Raw genomic sequence first — 21,629 nt, 5'->3', positions numbered from 1 at the left:
GACAGATAGACAGATGATAGATAGACAGATAGACAGATGAAACACAGACAGATGATAAACAGATAGACAGATGATACATAGACAGATGATAGATAGACAGATGATAGATAGATAGACAGGTAGAGAGATGATAGACAGATAGACAGATGATAGATAGATAGATAGATAAACAGCCATTTTTCAGAGAGCAAGCTTATTTATGTAACCAGATACACGCGCGCGCACACACACACACATGCAAGCATTCATACATCTATCATTACATGAAGAATGTGGGAACCAGCACATTCACACCAATTACTTGTGAAAATAATAATAATCACATTTGTGAACATTTGCCACAACACGACGACGGCTCTGTAGGTCAAACACAGATACAAAATTACAAAAAGTACACAAATAAACAAACCAGCAGAAGAGTTTGTTGGAAATGATATTAAAATAACTCATCACTTTATCTATCTTTAACATTGACAGCATTTGTGTCTAGCAACACTTATGCTTGCTACCAGCATTCAGACTCCAGACTCTCAAGTCTCAAACACAAACAATTTATAAAGATAAAGAAAAAAGAAATCTGTCTCAAGATAAACTCGTTATAAACGATTAATTTCATGTCTTTATCTTCTGTCTATTATCTTTTACTTGCTTCAGTCATTTGACTGCAGGCCATGCTGGAGCACCACATTGAGAGGTTTTTTGTCTAAGAAAATAACTTATTATTATTATTATTATTATTAATGAGGGTGATGAGCTGGCAGAATTGTCAGCACGCCGGATGAAATGCTTAGCCGTCTTTTGCTTGTCGCTACGTTCTGAGTTCAAATGCCAGTGCTTTACTCAACACTTCAACTCACCCAATCAACATATACCCATTAGTCCCAATATATATATATATATATATATATATATATATATATATATATATATATATATATATATAAGGAGAGAGAGAGAGAGAAGAGAAATAGACAGATATGAGCTTTTTTTAAGTTTCTGACTGCCAAATCCACTCACAAGGCTTTGGTCAGCCTGGGGCTACAGTAACAAACACTTGTCCATGTGGCTGTGAAGCAAACTTCTTACCACGCAACCATGCCTACACCTATAAAGAATAAATTGTAAAATTGTCAAAATCTGGAACTGAACCAGGAACCTTTAGCTCTTCAGTCTAACACTCTACAAACTGAGCTACTTCAGTTGCCTCTCTATCTAGGTTATATATCCATCTTATTACAGCTTCTGGCTGCCATATTGATTGCACTTTAGTTCAATTTTACTTATAATTTTCGCACCTTCATGTCAATTTTCAATGCAGTTATTGATCTTCTCAGACTCAATCTTGTTATTAATATCTCACTTCTTCACACAATTCCACAAGACAGAATCCTTAGAAACACTGTAGTCTGCAATCTTCCAAGACAAATACAGAACAGCAGCTTTAAGGAACCATGGTTGAAGAACTGATTTTTCTTCTTTTTCTTTTCTTTTTAGCTTAAGAAATTTGTTTTGTTGTTGTTGTTGTTGTCAGTCAGTTACAAGTATGATTGTGTGGTTAGGATGCTCACTTTGCAACCAAGTGACTTCAGGTTCAATCCCCTGAGTGGCACCTGGGGAAAGTGTCTTCTACTACAGCCTTTGGCTAATCAATGCCTTGCAAATAAATTTGATTAATGGAAACTATATGGAAGCCTCTTACAAATATATATATATATATATATATTATTGTCTGGGGAGAGTCATTTCTTTTAGTACTTCATTATTTAACATAGGGCACGTGATGTACTCACATTAAAGAGTGTTACAAATATCTGTCAAATCATATAAGGTATTCTGTTATCACACAACATAATGTTCACCTGACATACAACATAATGCAGTCACACCTCAGAAAGTAATATATGCTCATATCAATATATAACCTACATTCATACAACAATATTATTTACATTCGTACTGAAATATGATATACAGACAGGGTGCCCATCCCCCACTGCAAAAAAATGTACACATGCTTACTGCTGAGACCTCAATTTTTATTTCTTTTTAGATTTAACCCTTTAGCATTTAAATCTGCCAGGCCAAGTATTGTGCATGTTTCATGTTCAAACCAACCAGATCCAGCTTCTCATAACTGCCCTACAATGTCATTCTAAAAATAAACAATCATGTCATTGAAATCTCAAAGCTATGAGATAAGCCCTGATTAATTCAAAACAATGTAAGTATATAAGCATTGCATGTGACAGAATAATCTGAATGCTGAAGGGATTAACCCATTAAAAATAAGGAAGGAAGCCAAATGCAGCTTTGAACATAGGAAAATATTGTTCTATATTTTAGAGATGAGGAATTTATGCACATTATCTACAATGGATGGATAGGTGTCCCCACCCTGTTTGTTGTTACCACAACGTTTCAACTGATGTACTCTCCAGCCTTCATCAGGTACAATTTCAAACCCAACCCTTTATTATTTATTTAGGTTAAGAGCATGGGCTACTAACCCCAAGATTCTGGGTTCAATCTCAGGAAGTGACTTGACTAAACAGTAATACTAACATCAGTAAAAAAATACCTTAGGAGTGAGAACAGAGTACCCCATTAGCCAAATAAAGGGTTGGGTTCAAAATTCCACCAGGACACCTGATGAAGGCTGGAGAGTACATCAGCCGAATCATTGTGGTAACAACAAACAAGGTGGGGACACCTATCTATCCTTTGTAAATAATATAGGAGCTTGTTCGGTTCCTGACTGCAGATTAAACTTGTCACTGAGAGAAGTTGTAACTATAAGACAGCAATTTCTGATAATATGAGTGAACAAGGTGTAAGAGTGGGCAACTGTGCTGTTGACCTAAAAGAGTATTAGGTCAGCAGTGATTAAGAATGAGTCACAGATTAAGAGAGAGAGAAAGAGAAGGTTGATAAATATGGAGATGAGAAATGAGATCACTAAGATGTGGCAGCTATGGGAGTCAAACATAAGGGTTATCCCTATTGTCATCGGAGCATTGGGTTCAATACCACCCAATCTGAAAATGCTACAATCAAGATGTATTGCAAAAGTCAGCATTACTTAGAACTGCACACATATTGCGTAAAGTAATGTCTGTCTGAGGTCCTTGTTGAGACTTGACAAACAGTACAAACCCCTCTGTACACACAATATCTTCAATCAACAACCTCGCGATATTCTATACTGTGTGACGTTTAAATAATAATAATAATAATTTATTCTTTTATTAGCCACAAGGGCTCTCATACAAAAACATCAAAGGACATGCAACAACAGGACAATACAATGGGTTTTAGAGTGTGTAAAAAATATAAATAACAATTAAAATTGAACAAACTAAAACTCCCAGTAGGGAAAGCACTTTAAGATCCTTGTGGAAAAATCCAGAAAAGCCAGGGCAAGAGCCCTTCTCCTTCAATTTTTTTCAAAGGTGCATTCTCAGAATTGGTCCTTTCACACTTCCAACATTCACCACTTTTCAACAAACTTGCTACAGGGCAACACTCCCCTCTCCACCCTCAACTTCCTTTTCAAGTGAAACTTGAAAAAGTTGATGAGGGCTTGGCCAAAGAGGGAAGTGTCTGTCTTTAGCCCTTTCAAATGGGTCCACCATAATATCCCTTTTACCGTAGCCAGTAGACAATGAAAAAAGTCAATAGTACTTACTTAGCAACGAGACCTGAGAAATGTTGTGTCAACTGACACAACAGGTAAACCACAAACCACTCGTCTTGAACATTGTCACCAAAATGGGTGCAGCCATGTAGATGATGTGGGGTGGATTCTGAAAGAAAAGAAATTATTCGTTATTAAATGCAATATATTTTGAGAGTGATTATCATCAATAATAATAATAATAGTAATAATAATAATAATAATAATTATAATGGTTTCAAATTTTACCACAAAGGCATCAAATTTTGGAGGGAGGAGATGAGTCAATTACATGGAACTCCAGTGTTCAACTGGTACTTATTTTATGGATGCCAAAAGGATGAAAGGTAAAGTTAACCTCAATGGAATTTGAACTCAGAACATAGCGATGGGAAAAATACTGCTAAGCATTTTGCCCAGCACGCTAACAATTCTGGCAGCTCGCTGCCTTAATAATAATAATAATAATAATAATAATAATAATAATAATAATAATAATAATAATCGTTTCTACTGGAAGCACAAGGCCTGACATTTGTGTGTGTGGGGGGGGGGGACAAGTCAATTACATCGACCTAAACGTTTCACTGGTACTTAATTTATCGACCCACCCAAAAAAAAAAAAGGAAGAAAAGTAAAGTCGACCTCAGCAGAATTTGAACTCAGAACGAAGCAGAAATATCGCAAAGTATTTTTCTTCATGTTCTGAGTTCAAATTTTACAGAGATCGACTTTGCCTTTCATCCTTTCAGGGTTGATAAAATGAGTACCAGTTATGCACTAGGGTCAATGTAATCAACTTACCCCACCCCTGAATTTGCTGGCCTTGTGCCAAAATTTTAACCTTTTTGTATTTCTGTTGAGATGCTCTGTGTTTCTTTCAATTTTAAATATAACAAAGAATTTAGTAAAATAACCCAGTTGTCATTAAGCTTGTGTTAGGAACATAAATTGTGACTAAGGTTTGGTGGAAGATTTTAATTCAGAACTTTTGAAAACAAAACATTTGTACTACAGAGCCAGAACCGGTATCAGCCAGGTTGGTATCAAAAGGGTTAAGAACTGTTTCTCTACTATATATTTTAATCTTTCCCTTACCATATTTCTGTTGAAATGCTCTGTGTTTCTTTCAATTTTAAATATAATATTAGTAAAATAACTCAGTTATCATTAAGCTTGTGTTAGGAACATAAATTGTGACTAAAGTTTGGTGGAAGATTTTAATTCGAAACCTTTGAAAACAAGACATTTGTACTACAGAGCCAGAGGTGGTTTCAGCCAGAGGTGGTTTCAGCCAGAGGTGGTTTCAGCCAGGTTGGTATTGAAACAGTTAAACCATTATTATGCCATGGTAAATTATTTCTAAGCCTAAACACTTTAACTTATCAATGTCAGAAAAATTTTAAGACAACTTGAGATGTTTTAACAAAAAATTCTATAGCAACATACCACCATTTGTACTTTCCTATAAATCTCCAGTCGAAAGTGTGACATCCGTCATTATTTACTTTCTGCGTTTTTCCCATTGACAACAAAGAAAAAACTGTGACAATATAACAACCTACATTGCTATACAATGAAACTAATTTCACTGAAGTACTGTTCAGGTCACACAAAGAAATTTATTTGCCTCACATATTTTTCTTATATTAACCCTTCAGCATTCAGACTAGTCATGTCTGGCCCAAATGTTTTATCGGTTTTATGTTTAAACTAACCAGATTCAGCCTCTCACACCTTTTTTACTATAGCTATTTTACCAAATTCTTTGTTATATTTAAAATTAATTGAAAGAAGCAAAAAGCATCTCAAAATAAACAAGGTAACAAAAGGGCTAAATGATGATGATGATGGGCTCAGGCATGGCTCCATGGTTAAGAAGTTTGTTTCCTAAGCACTTAGTTCTGGGTTCAGTCCCACTGCATGGCACCTTGGCCAAGTGTTTTTGTTTTTACCATAGCCCCTGGCTGACCAAAGCCTTGTGAGTATATCTGGTACATGGAAACTGAAAGAAGCTCATCAGATATATGTATACAAGTATGTGTTTGTGCATGGGTCTGAGAGTGTATTTTACTGCCTCCTTGCCTTGACTCTGCATCACAGTCATAAACGAGTGCCTCTGACATGCAAGCAGTGATGGCCATGGAGAAATATCATCTTGCTTGGAAACAAGTGAAGGGTGGCAACAGGAGGGGCATCTGGCCATAGAAGACCTACCTCAACAAATTCTGTCCAAATTATGCAAACATGGGAAAGTGGACATTAAAACAATGATGATGGTGATGATGGTAGCGACGATGATAGTGATGGCGGTGGTGGTGGTGGTGGTGATGATGATGGTGGTGGTGGTGATGATGAGATTCCTTTCAGCAATAACTCAAAATATGACACATCATTTTTTTAAATCTTTTACTTGCTTCAGTCATTAGACTGCAGCCATGCTGGAGCACCACCTTGAAGAAATTTTAGTCAAATGAATCCAATTCCAGTACTTACTTATTTATTTTCACCTGGTACTTATTCTAGCAGTCTTTTTTGCTGAACCACTAAGTTACAAAGATATAAATACACCAACAGCAGTGTATGCATGTATGTATAATCATACAAGGGGTTTCTTTCAGTTTCCGTCTACCAAATCCAGTCACAAGGCTGTAGTCAGCCTGAGATTATAGTAGAAGACACTTGCCCAAGGTGCCATGCAGTAGGACTGAACCTGGAACCATAAGGTTGAGAAAGCAACCTTCTTACCACACAGTCAATAATAAATAAAACTAAATACCAATCCAGATTTAAAACCTGGCACGCACAGAAGGTGTAGGCCCAAATTACACATTAGAGGTATTTAATAAATCACCAACAAAAAAACGAAATATTTTAAACGGTGACAGGTTAAATACCTGACCAAAGTTATAACAGTAAATATTTCAAATGGCCAGGAGATGCGTGTGTGTGTGTGTGTGTGTGTGTGTGCACAGAAAAGTTATGTAATGTAAGTGGGTGTGATAAAATGTGTCTGTAAAATTACTTGTGGCGTATTTCCGTTTGTCTCTGACGTGACAATAACTTAGCATTCTTCCATCTAATTAATCAATTTATTTAAATAAACATCATTATCCTCACATTTTTTTCCTTCACAGACACACTTTCCCAATAAGGGAATCTCCTTCAGCATTGCTAGAAATAACAACCAAGATTCCCTCAAACAGTGTCTTCACTTCACATAAATGCCTGAGGGGTGGAATGCCTTTTGCAACAGATCTTACTTAATCAAGGCTGACCTAACAGGCTAAGCGACAATATTTACTGAACCAAGCTAGAAATAATAGTCAATTCTTCTGTGAATCCTACTGTCTTAAAGTTAGAAGGGCACATCTGAATAAAAGAGAAAAAGACAAGTTGGAATGCCTTTGATTACAGGCCCTCATTGCCACAGCTGACATGCGGGATAAACAACAATTATTTAATTTTATTAAAATCTAGTTTAGCTGTTGCATCTGGTATCATAACTCTTCTTCCTATTTCCCTTAATTTATCCATCCATATTCTCTGATCACGAATCCTGGGAGGGCCATGGCTTAAATACAAATACCAACATAGTGCCTGGAATGAAAACCATCACTAAAAGGGGTTTGGAAAAACAACCCTCCAGCATCATCTGTTAACAAGGAATGCATTTGGACAGTAAAGGGAGAGAGAGTTCCATTTGAAAAATATATTGCAGTCTTCACCCACTGTTGGTACAACCAGCAATAAGCTTGCAACCTGTTCTGGGTGGTTTGGGGTGGGAGCACAAAGTATGTCTCTTCTCGTATATAATTTACTTATTTTTCCTTAATTTTTTTATGTTTTTTTTTGTTTTTTTTGGCCTTTTTTTCTCTTTTTAATCTAATCATGACTCATAAACAAACACTTCTCTATTCAACCCTAACTGCTAGAAATGGAAAATAATTCCCAGAAGATTTCTGAAAGCAGGTTTTAACACTGAGAAACTGTCCTCTGATATTCATTTTATTATTTAGCTTCATTGATTTGCTTCCTCTAAATTAATCACAGCATTTCATCCAACACCACTTGCATACTTTTAGATTTTATGTGAAAAAAGCAAACTTTTCAAAATAGTCTCAAGCTTTGACACCAAAATACCTACGTCTGAATAATTATAAAAATACACAAGCCTTCATTCCAAAATCAAATCAAATTTCCCTCTATCTAAACTGTATTATTCATCGAGATGCATTCTCTACAAGTAGCCTTCCTGTTCTCACTCCCGACCAAGTTCCAATCAAGGTAATATTTCTCCATGATTGCTCATGTCTTCACAAACGATAAGAAAACAACACTGCTTGTATGGTGGTGATGTTTGTTTACAACCATCATGACAAGGGGACATAAGCAACCACCCATACACACACAAACATGTTAACAGATTAACATTCATGTTCCATACTGTCATGGGTTGGATGGATTGATAGAAACCAATGGCTCAGAGGACTGCATTGTGCTCTACTCTCTGTTTTGACGTTATTTCTATGGCTAGATGTCCTTCCTAACAACCCCTTTACAGTGTGTACTGGATGCTTTCAGGTCAGCAAAATCTGAGGAAAGGGGCTTTATGCTAGCAGATGAGGGTGAAGGTATGAGATAAGGGGCAGGTTCATGTTGTAAGATATATATATGAGAGGTATTGGTATCCAGGTAATGCTAAGTAAGTGCTAGGAACAAACCGTAGTTAAACTCCTGGTTCAATAGTGATACAAGTGAGGAGTCTAATGTGGGTCTTGTATTGATATGCATATATATATTAAGCAAAATGAGATAAAAAAAGCCAAGGCTGGGAGGAGTCCTCAAGATATTTATAAGGAAAAAGACATTTCTGGGATATTATGGATATCCCTTCATCAGAGACGATGCAAGATGGTTAAATAGAGGTAGCTACAATTTCTTTATATATTTTATATTTTTATTTCTACTTTCATTCTCTTATTTCCTTCTATATTCCCTATCTCCACCTTTTCCATAATAATTCCTTATTTCAAACTCAAATATTTACCTCTATTTAACCATCTCACATCATTTCTGATGAAGGGATATCCATAATTTCCCAGAAACAGCTGTAAGACTATATATCTTTTTCCTTATAAATGTCCTGAAAACTCTTCATAGCCTTGGCTTTGTTATCTCATTTTATCATATATATATATATATATATATATATATATATGTATTGTCATGTTTAGTCATGCGATGTGAGCAGATGCTGACAGCTCCATTAAGAAGTGTCAATCTCTCAAAGTAAATAGAACACATGGAAGTGGGAGACCCAGGGAGACATGGGACGAAGTACTATTGGAGGACAACCTCAGGACATTGAACCTTTCAGATGAGATGACAAAGGACCGAGATGCCTGGTGCCTTGCTGTACTCAAGAAGACTTTTCCATGCTTGTGTGGGCTGGATGGAGTTTATTGGGGCAGGTTTTCTGCAGCCAGACACCCTTGCTGTTGGCAAGCCTTACCCATTCTCAAACACGCTAATATTTCACCAAACTTCTTACCAAACAACCAAACCTAAATATTTATGTGCTTTATCACCATAACAACCCTTATCCATTGAACTCAAGGAAACAAAATAAATTATCATAATCATCATCATTAAACGTAAAATGCAAAAAAAAAAAGAAAGAAAGAAAGAACAGTGACCTCAGGTTGGTTTGAACTCAGAAAGTTATGTCTCTTAATATTCTCAGTTTTGTGGTACCACTATCCTAAAAGTACTTCATAAATGTGTGAAGAGTCTGCTGATATGCAGGTCTTGTCAAGTTAACAGGATTATGTATTATCTGTAACAAGATTTTGTTCAATCAGTCTGATTAAGTGGTCTGATTAACGATTTAAATTACTTTCATATCGCTTTCAATCTTCAGCATCAATTTTTATTCATCAATAGAGCAGGAAGGTCTGCACTGGAGTTTGTACGAAAGATTTAGGGTGTGTGTGTCGGCAGGTCTAAATAAGTTCATTTTGTTCTGATTAGAACTGGAGTAAGGTGCTAATTAGCATGATTGTTTTTTGGTGGGGAGAGGGGCATTCTCTGCAGGACAGGTCAGTCTGAATAACTAATTTGTGAACTAAGTGCAAGCATGGCTGTGCTGTAAGAATCATGTTTCCCAACCACATAGTTCTGGGTTCAATCTCACTGCGTAGCACTCTGGGCAAGCCTTCTATTACAGCCTCAGGCTGACCAAAGTGGATTCAGTAGATGGAAACTAAAAGAAGCCCATTACCTATGTGTGTGTGTGTTTGTCCCCCACCACTGATGTTGGTGTGATTACAGTCCCATAACTTAGTGGTTCAGCAAAGAGATTGATGGAATAAATGCCAAGCTTAAAAAAAAAACAAGTACTTGGGGTCAATACATTCAACTAAAAACTCTTCAAGCCAGTGCTCCAGCATGGCCACAGTCTAATGACTAAAGCAAGAAAAAGATAGTTAACAACTACGGTTAAATAACAGTATATAAATTATTACATGATTGTGGATAGAAACTGATTATGGAAAGAAAAAGTCAAAGGCTGCATGTAAGACTAACTCATAACGTGTACAGGAGATGCGAGTTCAAGTTCCACATACAGTCTTTGACTTTTTCTATCCCAAAAGGGATTTTCAATCCAATATTTACATTCAATTATTTATAGTCAAGCAATGAGATGGCAGAATCGTTAGCATGTCAGGCAAAATGCTTAGTGGCATTTCATGCATCTTTATAGTCTAAATTCAAATTCCACCAAGGCTGACTTGTCCTTTCATCTTTTCAGGGTCAAACACTGAGACCGATGTTGTTGACTGGTCCTTTCCCCAAAATACTTTAGGGCCTTGTGTTTGTAGTAGAAAAAATTAATTATAGCTTTATATGCTTCAAGATCCATTCTAGCTAAGATGTTACAGTTTATGATGAAGAATAAAAGCGAGGAGAATTAAGACTAGTGTACCATAAACAAGTCTGTCCGTCTCACAAGATATTTAACAATGTAAGAGAAGTGACCCCAAATTAGGTCACAGCTTGCTGCTGGAACAAAATCATTGCACACGGCATTTGACACCCACCTGTAGTTTAAAGTTAAATTTAATGTGAGAACGAAATCCAGTGGATGATGTTAATAAAAATAACCTATTCAGAAAACTAAACAATTTTTTTTTTGCAGATTCATTTAAAAGCAGAATAATTCAGTGACCAATTTATCTGAATGTCACACCATTTTGAAAACAGTTGAAACTATAAAATGGAGTTGGGGTGCTTCATACGAGATTATTTATCAAACAAACTTTATCAGTTACTTTGTATTCATTTTATCACACATAAAATGTCAAGGAAATTTCACCCTTTCAACAGTTGATTCAGCAATATGGAGGAGAGGTAGTAGTTTGTATGTTATGCTCTTAGAGATATATATGTGAGTGTAATTAAGTTTGGATAAGAATTTGAGACAAACCACATGCATTATTAAAAGCATTTAGCTGAAATTGTCGATGGTAAAATTAGTCCCACCTTATGTTTTGTTATTATCTTTTTTTATCAATTTTAAAAGTTGAGTGAATAACTAAATAATCAGGTTTTTTAATGTCTTGCTATATTAAGTGGCTGGAAATGATAATTCTTTCCTTTCTGTTAATATAAATGTTACTCTTATCTCTTTCATATATATATATATATATATATATATATATATATATATATATATCTACGTGTGTGTGTATTGCTTGTCTATACATGTGTATATGTATATAATCTATATATATATATATATATATATATATGTGTGTGTGTGTGTGTATTGCTTGTCTATACATGTGTATATAATCTATATTATTATATATAATATATATATATATATATATATATATATATATATATATATATATGAATATATATTGTGTATATACTATGCGTACCCATGCCACCATGGAAGGCGGACATTAAACAATGATGATGATGTATGTGTAGATATGTGTGGGTGTATATATATGTGCATGTGTCTGTGTGTGTGTGTGTGTGTGTGTGTGTGTGTGTGTGTGTGTGTGTGTGTATACATATGTATGCATGCACACATGCACACACACACACACATACGCACATCATTCCTCTTTCCATAGGTCATTTTCCTTTCCAAAATTCACCACAAAACAATAGAGTCTCATATTGAATATTTCAACACTGAGTTAATGTGCCATTTAACCCATGAACAAAATATCAAAGAGTGTCAGCTATTTTCATTGACTCCGTCACTTATTACAAACCTCGTGTGTGGAGGGGAGGCACAGTTAACCTTGGTTTTGATTACTGTTCATGAGTTCAAGCTTTGTTGGAAGCACTGCAAACCATCTAAACACTGTTTACTTCATTTCTTATTAATTAAGAAAGTGAAATATATAAATACACACACACATACATACATACACGCTAAACATCAATAAAGCACTTGAAAAAGGAATAAAATGGTAATAATACTGTTCCTTATTCTGGCAAAAGGACAGGAATTTGGAGGAAAAGAACAGTCAATTAAAATAAGTCCAGTTCCAGATTGGTATTGTATTTTATTGACTTTGCCAGAAGGGTGAAAGGCAAAGTTGGCATTGGCAGAGTTTGAACTCAGAAAGTAAATGAAAAAAATTTGGTTTTTTTCTTTTTTTTTTTTTTTTGAAACTTTAATGATTCTACTTGTATTATTCTAAAACAATAAATAAAATAAAAATTCGTTATTAGCAACAGAATTAGTATTGGTTCAGAATAGCATTTTCTGGTTTTTGATAATGTATTCTACATTAGCCCCTGCCCTGGCAACTTTTTGGGAGAAAACATTCCATTTTCGGACGAATTTTCTTATTGCTTTTGTTTATGGTTGCATCTCTCATCTGATGTATCCAAGTGTCTAATAGAAGGTTCCTACTCATTGTCATCATCTGAGCTCGACATCTGGGCGTAATTTGTAAAAAAAATAAAAATAAATGCCAAGAATTGACATATAAACTTGTCTGTGGCTGTTCTTAAAATTATGTTTTGAACGAGTTTACTCGTCACACTCTGAAAAAGACAAATTGGGTGAAGACAACCTTAACTCGTCTTTGTTGGGTTAGGGGTTAAGTGAGACAAACACAACGCTAACCTGAACCACTTTGCTTCCTCTGCTAATTAAGAAATTTTACTCAGCCTGCCATTTATTTACAACACCAGTGATTGATTAATCACTGTTTTTCAATATCAGTAGATGCTACATTTCTCTAAGAATGTGGCTAATACTTGCTACTGATGACATGCAATGTTGCAGAAATCCCAGGTTTAGCAATTCCACTACCACTGTGGGATGCTTTTCATCTGCTACTGATTCAATTATGGGCTTTTTAGCACTATATGCATACAAGAGAAGCTTTCTCAAATCGAGTTCTACAGTTTTGTGGCTTTTGATGGTATACCCTTGTTAGATAAGATGTATAGATTGCTAAATAAAATAAGATATAAATAATTCCTATAGTCCATTTTTTGTTTTATAGTGCATTGTTATACCATTCTAAACTTTTTATTCTTTAATTAAATATAGTGTAATAGAATCAATGCTCTGGATATTATCAAAATTTTCTAGTAAAACAAGTACATAACTGCTACTTTCATTTGTCTATAATCCTTACCATGCATGTCCGGCCCAGTTAAGAGTACCCCTGATGTGTCATGTGATATGAAATGCTTGAGAAGACCTGTTGAGTCAAGTAAAACCAATATGATAGCTGTGGTCATTGCCCCGTTACTGGCTCCCATGCCGGTGGCATGTAAAAAGCACCATCCAAACGTGGTCAATGACAGGTCCGCTTGACTGACTCCCGTGCCTGTGACACATAAAAAGCATCGACCGAACATGACTGATGCCAGTACCCCGACTGGCTCTCGTGCCAGTGGCCCGTAAAAAGCACCAACTGAACGTGGCCGATGCCAGTACCCACTGACTGGCCCCTATAAAAAGCACTATCCAAATTTGATCAATGCCAGGTCCACCTGACTGGCTCCTGTACCAGTGGCACATAAAAAGCACCCACTACACTCTTGGAGTGGTTGGCATTAGGAAGGGCATCCAGCTGTAGAAACACTGCCAGGTCAGATTGGAGCCGGTGCAGCCACTGGCTCTCCAGACCTCAGTCAAACTGTCCAACCCATGCCAGCATGGAAAACGGTCATTAAATGATGATGATGATGATTCCAAAGCAAGAGACACACTAACCACAGAGAAGGAATTGTTTGTTGCCTTTCTCACTATATTTCTATTAATTTTGAAAATAATGAAAATTTTCCTAAAATGGAACTTGTCGTTATTAAGTTAGTGCTTAGAACATCTGTTAATATGGAAATTTGATAGAAGGTTTAAACGTAGAGGAAGTTTGTTTCGTAGAAGCAGGAGTGGCTTCAGGTAGGTTCAGATCAAAAGAGTTAAAGGAAGTTGAATCAGGTACAAACTATTTTTCTCATAAATTACTGCAAATACTTTTGGAATGTCCAGAAAAACAGGTTGGGGCAAATCCTCTCTTTGCTTTTATTTATGTCACTGGTTGAGGCCATACTGGAGCACCACTTTTCAGAATGATTGGATTTCTTTGCTGGTGAAGTAGTGGAGCTGGTCTTTTTTGTGCCTCTTGCCATGATATGGGTTTATCTGGGATTTCAGATAAAAATTTGTCCAAACATTCTTTGAAGATTTCCACACCTACACCTCATAAATCTCTGAGTTTTTTTGACAGAATGTTAAATAGCTTTGGATCCCTGAAACCCAAGCTGCATCTCTGGATAATTTCTTTTAAAAAGTAATCCAAAAACTTATTACTTCTACTGTTTTTTCTTCAGATAATTCAGATGATCTTCCTGCTGAAGAAATTAGTTCTAAAAAATTTGGAATAGACAATTATTTCCTTCTCCTCCACCACTCTGCTCTCCATCATCATCATCATTAATTCTCTGACTTTGCAACCACAGAGTTTTGGGTTCAGGCCCACTGTGCTGCACCTTGGGCAAATGCCTTCTACTATAGCTGTGGGCCAACCAAGGCCTTGTGAGTGAATCTGGTAGCTGGAAACTCTGCCAAAGCTCATCATGTGTGCGTGTGTGAGTGTGTGCATAGAAGGTTGTCTGTGTTTCCAACCACCATCGCTTAACAACTGGTGTTATTTCGTTTACGTCCTTGTAACTTGGAAATTTTTCTGTTACTCTCACATATTAACACCTCTTTCACTTTTCTGCTTAATTTCCAGCCCCTCTTCCTCTCAAATATGTAGCAAAGTGACAGTTTTAGCAGAAGACTTGATTAAAACTAAAACTGTTAGCCATTATGTCATAATCAGCAGATTATGACATAACAACTAGCTTTAATTGAAGCAGGAAGTTTGTGAATTCAAATTAGGATCATGACCAAATATAATTTTTCCTTTACCAGAAATTGGCAACAGATCATGTTTTCATCAATAACGCCACAGAAAAAGCTGACTTACCACATGCACACATTTTGATCTGGTTTAGAAATATGATTAACTTCAAATCAAATTGATTTCATCAGGTGCTTTCAGACCCACATTGAACGAAAGAGCTCTTAAGTATCATTCAAAACCAGTTGGTCCATAGTTCCAGTGGTGCTCTCAACAAGAAATCACCTGGCAGGGAAAGCAATAAATTCATTAAATGGTTTCGAAGACCATTTGTCAATGAGGCTGAGACGGGTGAAGATGCTTATTGCTCTTACAAATGAAGAGCATCAGGAGAGCACATTGTCCAACTACAAAATTCGGTTGGGTAACATGGAATTCATAAGAGATTCATAGTTCCTTACAGCCCACAACTGAACAAGACACATCAAGTTCAGTAATTCAAAAACCAAATCTTATCAAATATGCCTGCAAATACGCAGATCAAAGGATCTGACGTTAGTGTTTTGCTCTACCACAAGAAATTTACCCAACTCCAGCAAGGACAATGCATCACCAGCAACGAGGTTTTCTAGTCCTATGTTTCCTTTCTCATTCATGAAGGTATCTTAACATCAATCATCTGCTGTCCAACCGGTCGACAGGTTCACTTCATACAGGCAACCACTGCAAAGCAAACACGAAGTCCAAAGGATGCAATGCTTATAACTTTTCCCCAACTGCGTCAAGTAGGATCCCTTATAAAACATAGAACAAGTAACGTAGTCAAAAAATGTCAAGTACCTCTACTGGAGGCCATCATAATAAAAGTTGTGATGGTGCAATTGGAAGAGAGTAATGTTGGTACGTATGGTCAACATGAATGTTTTATTTTATGGCTTTTCTCTGGAGTAAACGATATAGCCATTAGTATCCCTCTGCATACCAGCCTGTATATATCCAATGCACATACATACATACATAAATATATATATATAGCAGTTAATGAAGTTTTATCATCTTCAATACAAAATAGAATGACTATACATGTATGCATAATACACACACACACACACATATATATATATATATATATATATTTATATATATATATATATATATATATACACACACACACACATATATATATATATATTTATATATATATATATATATATATACACACACACACACATATATACACACACACACCCACATACACACGAACATTCGCACACACATATATATATATGTACATATATATATATATATATATATATATATATATATACACACATACATACACAAACACACACATACATATACACACACACATACATATACACACACACATACATATACAAACACACATACATTATATATATATATACATACATTATATATATATACATACATTATATATATATATATATATATATATATATATATATATATATATATACTCACGGTTTACTCCAACTTTCGTGCTTATTCAAAACAACTGGCCTTTTCTTTGTTTATTTGTATTGAATTCAACGTATAAAATATTTTTTCGGCAATCTTTCGATCACCATATACATACATATATACTACATCATGTTATATCATATTATATTACATTATATATATATATATATCGAGTTTGTAAGAATAACTCTTGCGTATTAAATTAAGATATCTGTATTTGTAGTTTTACTTTCGACTGACGCATATTTCTGTGTGAATAGAATTACTGTTGGTCTACTTTTAAATCAACATAATGAAAACACAAAAATTCCCACAATGTATCTAAAGAAAAAAAAATAACGTAAATGATAAAGTAATAGCTATTATAATCATAAACAAATTTGAGAATAAGGAAAGACAGATTTTTATTTTTTTTTCAGCTAGGATTCGAAACCTCTTCCTGTTAAATTGGTGTGATGAGGAGGCTGATTAAGGAATGCGTCAAATAAATGATGCATTTGGGGAGAGAGAAAAAAATCGTCACATTAAGTAGTCTTAGTAATGATGAATCAGAGTGATTCGAGAGTTACCAATTACAGTGAATAATATCTTGCCTGTCCCCTAATTGGATTTAAAAGGGCCAATTGTTAAATTTAAAAAAAAAAACATTTGATAATGACAATGAAAGGATATTAACACCGCACCCCCAGAGAGATAATACAAGAAAATAATAAATTACGAAGTCATATACAGAAAACAGGAATGAATTAAAAGACTTGTCTTATAGCTAAATATATAATAATGGAAAGATAACAGTAATAATAATAATAATATTAAGATAGATTTTAAGAAATTAAGGAAAAATAATGTTTAAGGTTATATGATCAATCGAACCTACTCACCATCTCCGACGACGGCTTTTAGTTTAAAAGGCTCTTTCTGCCAGATATAATCGACTAATAATGGACCGAGATGAGCCAAAAATATGTCCTTCTGTTCTTCCAAATATTCTTGTGCTTTCAAGTCGTCTAAATGTTCAGAAACAAATGGGAAAAGAGAATATTCCACCACATCCTCCGGGACGTACCGTCTCTCAGCCATGCTGTGACTTGTTTGTTAAACTGTTTCTCAATCTGTCAATCAAATAGAATGGGCGGAGTTTTAGGTTTTACTAAACACGTTTAACAGAATAACAGAATATAAACAGAAACAGTATTCCGCTCGGTATATCTCTGCGCTGTGTTGTCTTTTTTGTTTGTTTGTTAGTTAGTTATTTTTGTGTTTATTTTTCTCTGACATTCATGTTAATTGGTTAGCAATTATTATCAGTATTAAAAACAGAAAGACAAGGATTTTGTTTGAAATTGTTTTTTTTTTAATTATTTCCTTATTTCTTCTTCAGTATCCGTTAGTCACGCGATGCCAAGGATCTACACCTGCAAAAGTCTTGTTTGAGACTGTGCTAGCAGAAAAAAAAAGTGTCTGGAGAAACTGCTAGTTTCCATTGTATACGATTGCTGGCGTGTCCTCTCCGAGACGAAGTGCTACGGAAGACACGGAATTGTCTATGTATTCACTCTCGCCTCTCTCTCTCTCTCTCTCTCTCTCTACATCATCGATGATGTATAAGAGAAGGGCCAAATCAGCTTGGCACCAGCGCAATTATTGAAGTTGTCACAGCTTATGCTTTGCATTCATCCTCGGGGTTTACTCCCCAAACCTTTGCTATGAATGGGTATGACTGGAGAATGGTTGAGGTCTGAAATAATCAATTTTCACTCACTTAGATGAACTGCCTTCCGAGATCAACGGGTTTCATCTACGCGCCCCCAATGCCCTGGTTTTACAGCGCCCGGACCGGACCCTCTCCCACCTTCCTTCCTTCCATTGTCAGTAAAAACACACAACACGAGACGGACAGAAGTCGGGCTTGGTTGTCAGTCGGTTTTCAGAACATTTTTTTAAAGATAGCAGGAGCTTGTCTCCACTACTACTCTTTGGCTTGGCAAACCTTGGAAATTCTTGAATTACACAAAACAAGAGAAATGCAAACTCAACAATTTTGGGGGAAACAGTAAATATCGATGACAAAATATGTGTCAGCTTCTAATTTAGATATTGACGTCGGATGTTGATTCGTCTTCATCTATAAATATTCATCATGAGACATTACAGATTGGTCTAAGGGAAATAAATATGTGTACGTCACCGAGTTTCATTTCCTACATTTAACTTGACCAGTTGTGACAAAAGGGAGAGAAAATAAGCAAGCAGGTGGACGTTTTCTTTCATGGCAACACACCGATACGACAGCAGCTCCTGTCAATAAACTCTTCAAATCATTTTCTCTTTCGTTCAATAATTTATTCATAAAAGACAAAAAGATATACGTAGTAACTCGACAAAATATAGAATTTAAAATAAGAAGCAAAGATATGAAAAATATATTTAGACTCTGCAACACCGATATGTAAGGCTTGAGTTCAATTTTCTCTCCGGCATTATATTGCTTACAACATGCAAGATAAATCATTGTAAATAATGGTTTCGAATTTCGGTACAAAGCCAGCAATTTCAAGGGAAGGGTGTCAGTCGATTGCATCAACCCTCAGTGCACATAACTGCTACTTATTTTAATTGACTCAGAAAGGATGAAAGGCAAAGTCAGCCTCGGCGGAATTTGAACTCAGAACATTAAGAGCCGGAAGAAATGTCGCTAAGCACTTTGTCCGACGTGCTAATGATTCTACCACCTCGCTGCTTTAATTATTATTCTTTCTTTTATTTGCGTCAGTCATTTGACTGCGGCCATGCTGGAGTACCGCCTTTAGTCGAACAGATCGACCTCAGGACTTAGTCTTTGTAAGCCTAGTACTTATTCTATCCGTCTCTTTTGCCGAACCGCTAAGTTACGGGGGATGTAAACACACCAACATCGGTTGGGGGAGGCAAATACACACACATATATATACGACAGGCTTCTTTCTAGAAGACACTTGCCCAAGGTGCCACGCAGTGGGACTGAACTTGGAACCATGTGGTTGGGAAGCAAGCTTCTTACCACACAGCCACGTCTGCACCTATTAAAAATTATCCTTTCTGAAATTTGGTGGGAGGGGACTTGTCAAGACACCCACCCCAGTGCTTGACTGGTACTTAATTTATCGACCCCGAAAGGATGAACAACAAAGTCGACTTGGGTGAAATTTGAACTCAGAACGTAAAGACAAAATGCTTAGCGGTATTTTGTCCGACGGGCTAATGATTCTGCCGACTCGTAGCCAATAACTGTAAATAATAACCAGTAAACTAGTGATAGTCTTCGTAGGCAAAAATTATTTATTGAAGATTGTAAATTTATAATTAGTATGACGTGGGAGACGAGAATTTCTATGATTACAGCAAATTCTTTCGTCGGAGATACGTTCTGAGTTCAAATTCTGCTGAGGTCGACTTTGCCTTTCATCCTTTCGAGGTCGATTAAATAAGTACCAGTTACGCACTGGGGTTGATGTAACTGACTTAGTCCCTTTGTCTGTCCTTGATTGTTCCTTCAATGTTTAGCCCCCTGTGGGCAATAAAGAAATAAACATGGAATCTAGTCCTTCTTCCTCTGAATTTATCTCATCTGAATTCCAAAAGCTAATCTGATAATGATTTCAATTGCTAAAAATATCACCACAGTTAGAGTACTGTTTTTCTATTGGATGTTTATTAATTTGAATATAAATTTATGCACATACATTATTCTTTTCTACTCTAGGCACAAGGCCCGAAATTTTTGGGAAGGGCGGGGGGCAGTCGATTAGATCGACTCCAGTACACAACTGGTACTTAATTTATCAACCGTGAAAGGATGAAAGGCAAAGTCAACCTTGGCAGAATTTGAACTCAGAATGTAAAGACAGACGAAATACCACTAAGCATTTCGCCCAGCATGCTAACGATTCTGCCAGCTTGCCACCTAATGCACTCACATTATCAAAGATTGCTGGCCTTGTGCCAAAATTTGAAATCAATATTAATTTCTGAAACAAGACAGCGAGCTGGCTGAATAGTTACCACTCTGGGCAGCATTTTGTCTGTCTTTACATTCTGAGTTCAAATTCCACCAAGGTCGACTTTGCTTTTCACCCTTCTAGGGTCAATAAAATAAGTACCAGCTGAGCACTGTAATCAACTTGCCCCTTCACCTGAATATGCCTGCCTTGTGCCAAAATTTGAAACCAACGTTAATTTCTGGAATTAGCACAAGGCCATTGATGTTTAGAAATGGATTGTAGCTAACCAAACTTCAGTATGTGACCGGTCCTTATTGGATCAAAATCAAAGTTATATAAAGCAAGGCTGAAACAAGGTCTCTACAGATTGAAACTTGAGACAAAAGGGATTTAGTCCAGCCTGCTACTGTTTCTGTCATTTCCCACTTCCCACCTAAGTCACTTCATATAATTTAATTTATTTTAATTTATTCACTGACTGTAAATATTATATTTAGAAATTAATGCTTTTAGAGTTGTTTGTTAGCGATTTTTTTTTTTTTTTTTTGCTTAGAATGTCAGTGTAGTTGTTTAACAAATTTTCCAACAGTTAATAATTAGTATTAGCATCCAGTTAAGTATCTTGAACTCTGTATGTGTTCTACTGCTGAAAATGTTACCATACCTTTCTGAATTTGGTATCATGCCAGATGTGGCTTACCAGATCAGTTTCACTGCATAAATACTAAAGAATACATATCAAATTATCTTTCTTTTCACTTCTAAAGCCTACGTAGAATGCAACCAGAGTATACTATCTCAGTCTAGATATTTTTGTTTTTGCTTTGAATTATAGTTGTTTCAACACGTGCACAATTCACAGGCAAAAAATGGGCAGTAATTTCACCAATGTTAATTCTTTCCCAATTGCAATGATCTTTTAGAATAGTGCTTACCTCTGGTTTTTCATACTTCAACCATTTTACTTCAGAAATCAGATACATCCACCCAGTTTCTTAATTCTTAACTGCAGTAAACAGTTTTATATACCAATCTATCTCGTGTTAAGAAATATCATGTTTGAAATAACTCTATGCT

General features: G+C 35.9%; 1 protein-coding gene across 3 annotated transcripts in view; it reads right to left on the bottom strand.

Annotated features, from left to right (window-relative positions):
* LOC106870688 (protein ecdysoneless homolog) overlaps positions 1-21,629 on the bottom strand; it is a 42,182-nt gene that overhangs the window by 18,388 nt on the left and 2,165 nt on the right. The window contains exons 1-3 of one of the 3 annotated variants that reach the window (XM_089364328.1): positions 18,335-18,854; positions 17,454-17,684; positions 3,686-3,803 (exon numbers count right to left, since the gene is read on the bottom strand). In XM_089364328.1, coding sequence (XP_089220454.1) covers positions 3,686-3,803; positions 17,454-17,652 — 317 coding nt within the window. In that variant the 5' untranslated portion in view covers positions 17,653-17,684; positions 18,335-18,854. Of the gene's footprint in view, positions 1-3,685; positions 3,804-17,453; positions 17,994-18,334; positions 18,855-21,629 lie in introns of those variants that run through there. The other 2 variants (XM_089364327.1, XM_014916845.3) reach the window with 2 other exon arrangements.

Source organism: Octopus bimaculoides, chromosome 16 (assembly GCF_046866305.1).
Source record: "Octopus bimaculoides isolate indiv1 chromosome 16, ASM4686630v1, whole genome shotgun sequence".
In the NCBI taxonomy this organism is placed as follows: Eukaryota; Metazoa; Mollusca; class Cephalopoda; order Octopoda; family Octopodidae; genus Octopus; species Octopus bimaculoides.
The sequence above is the reverse complement of the archived record's forward strand: the minus strand, read 5'-3'. Positions and strand labels throughout refer to the sequence as shown.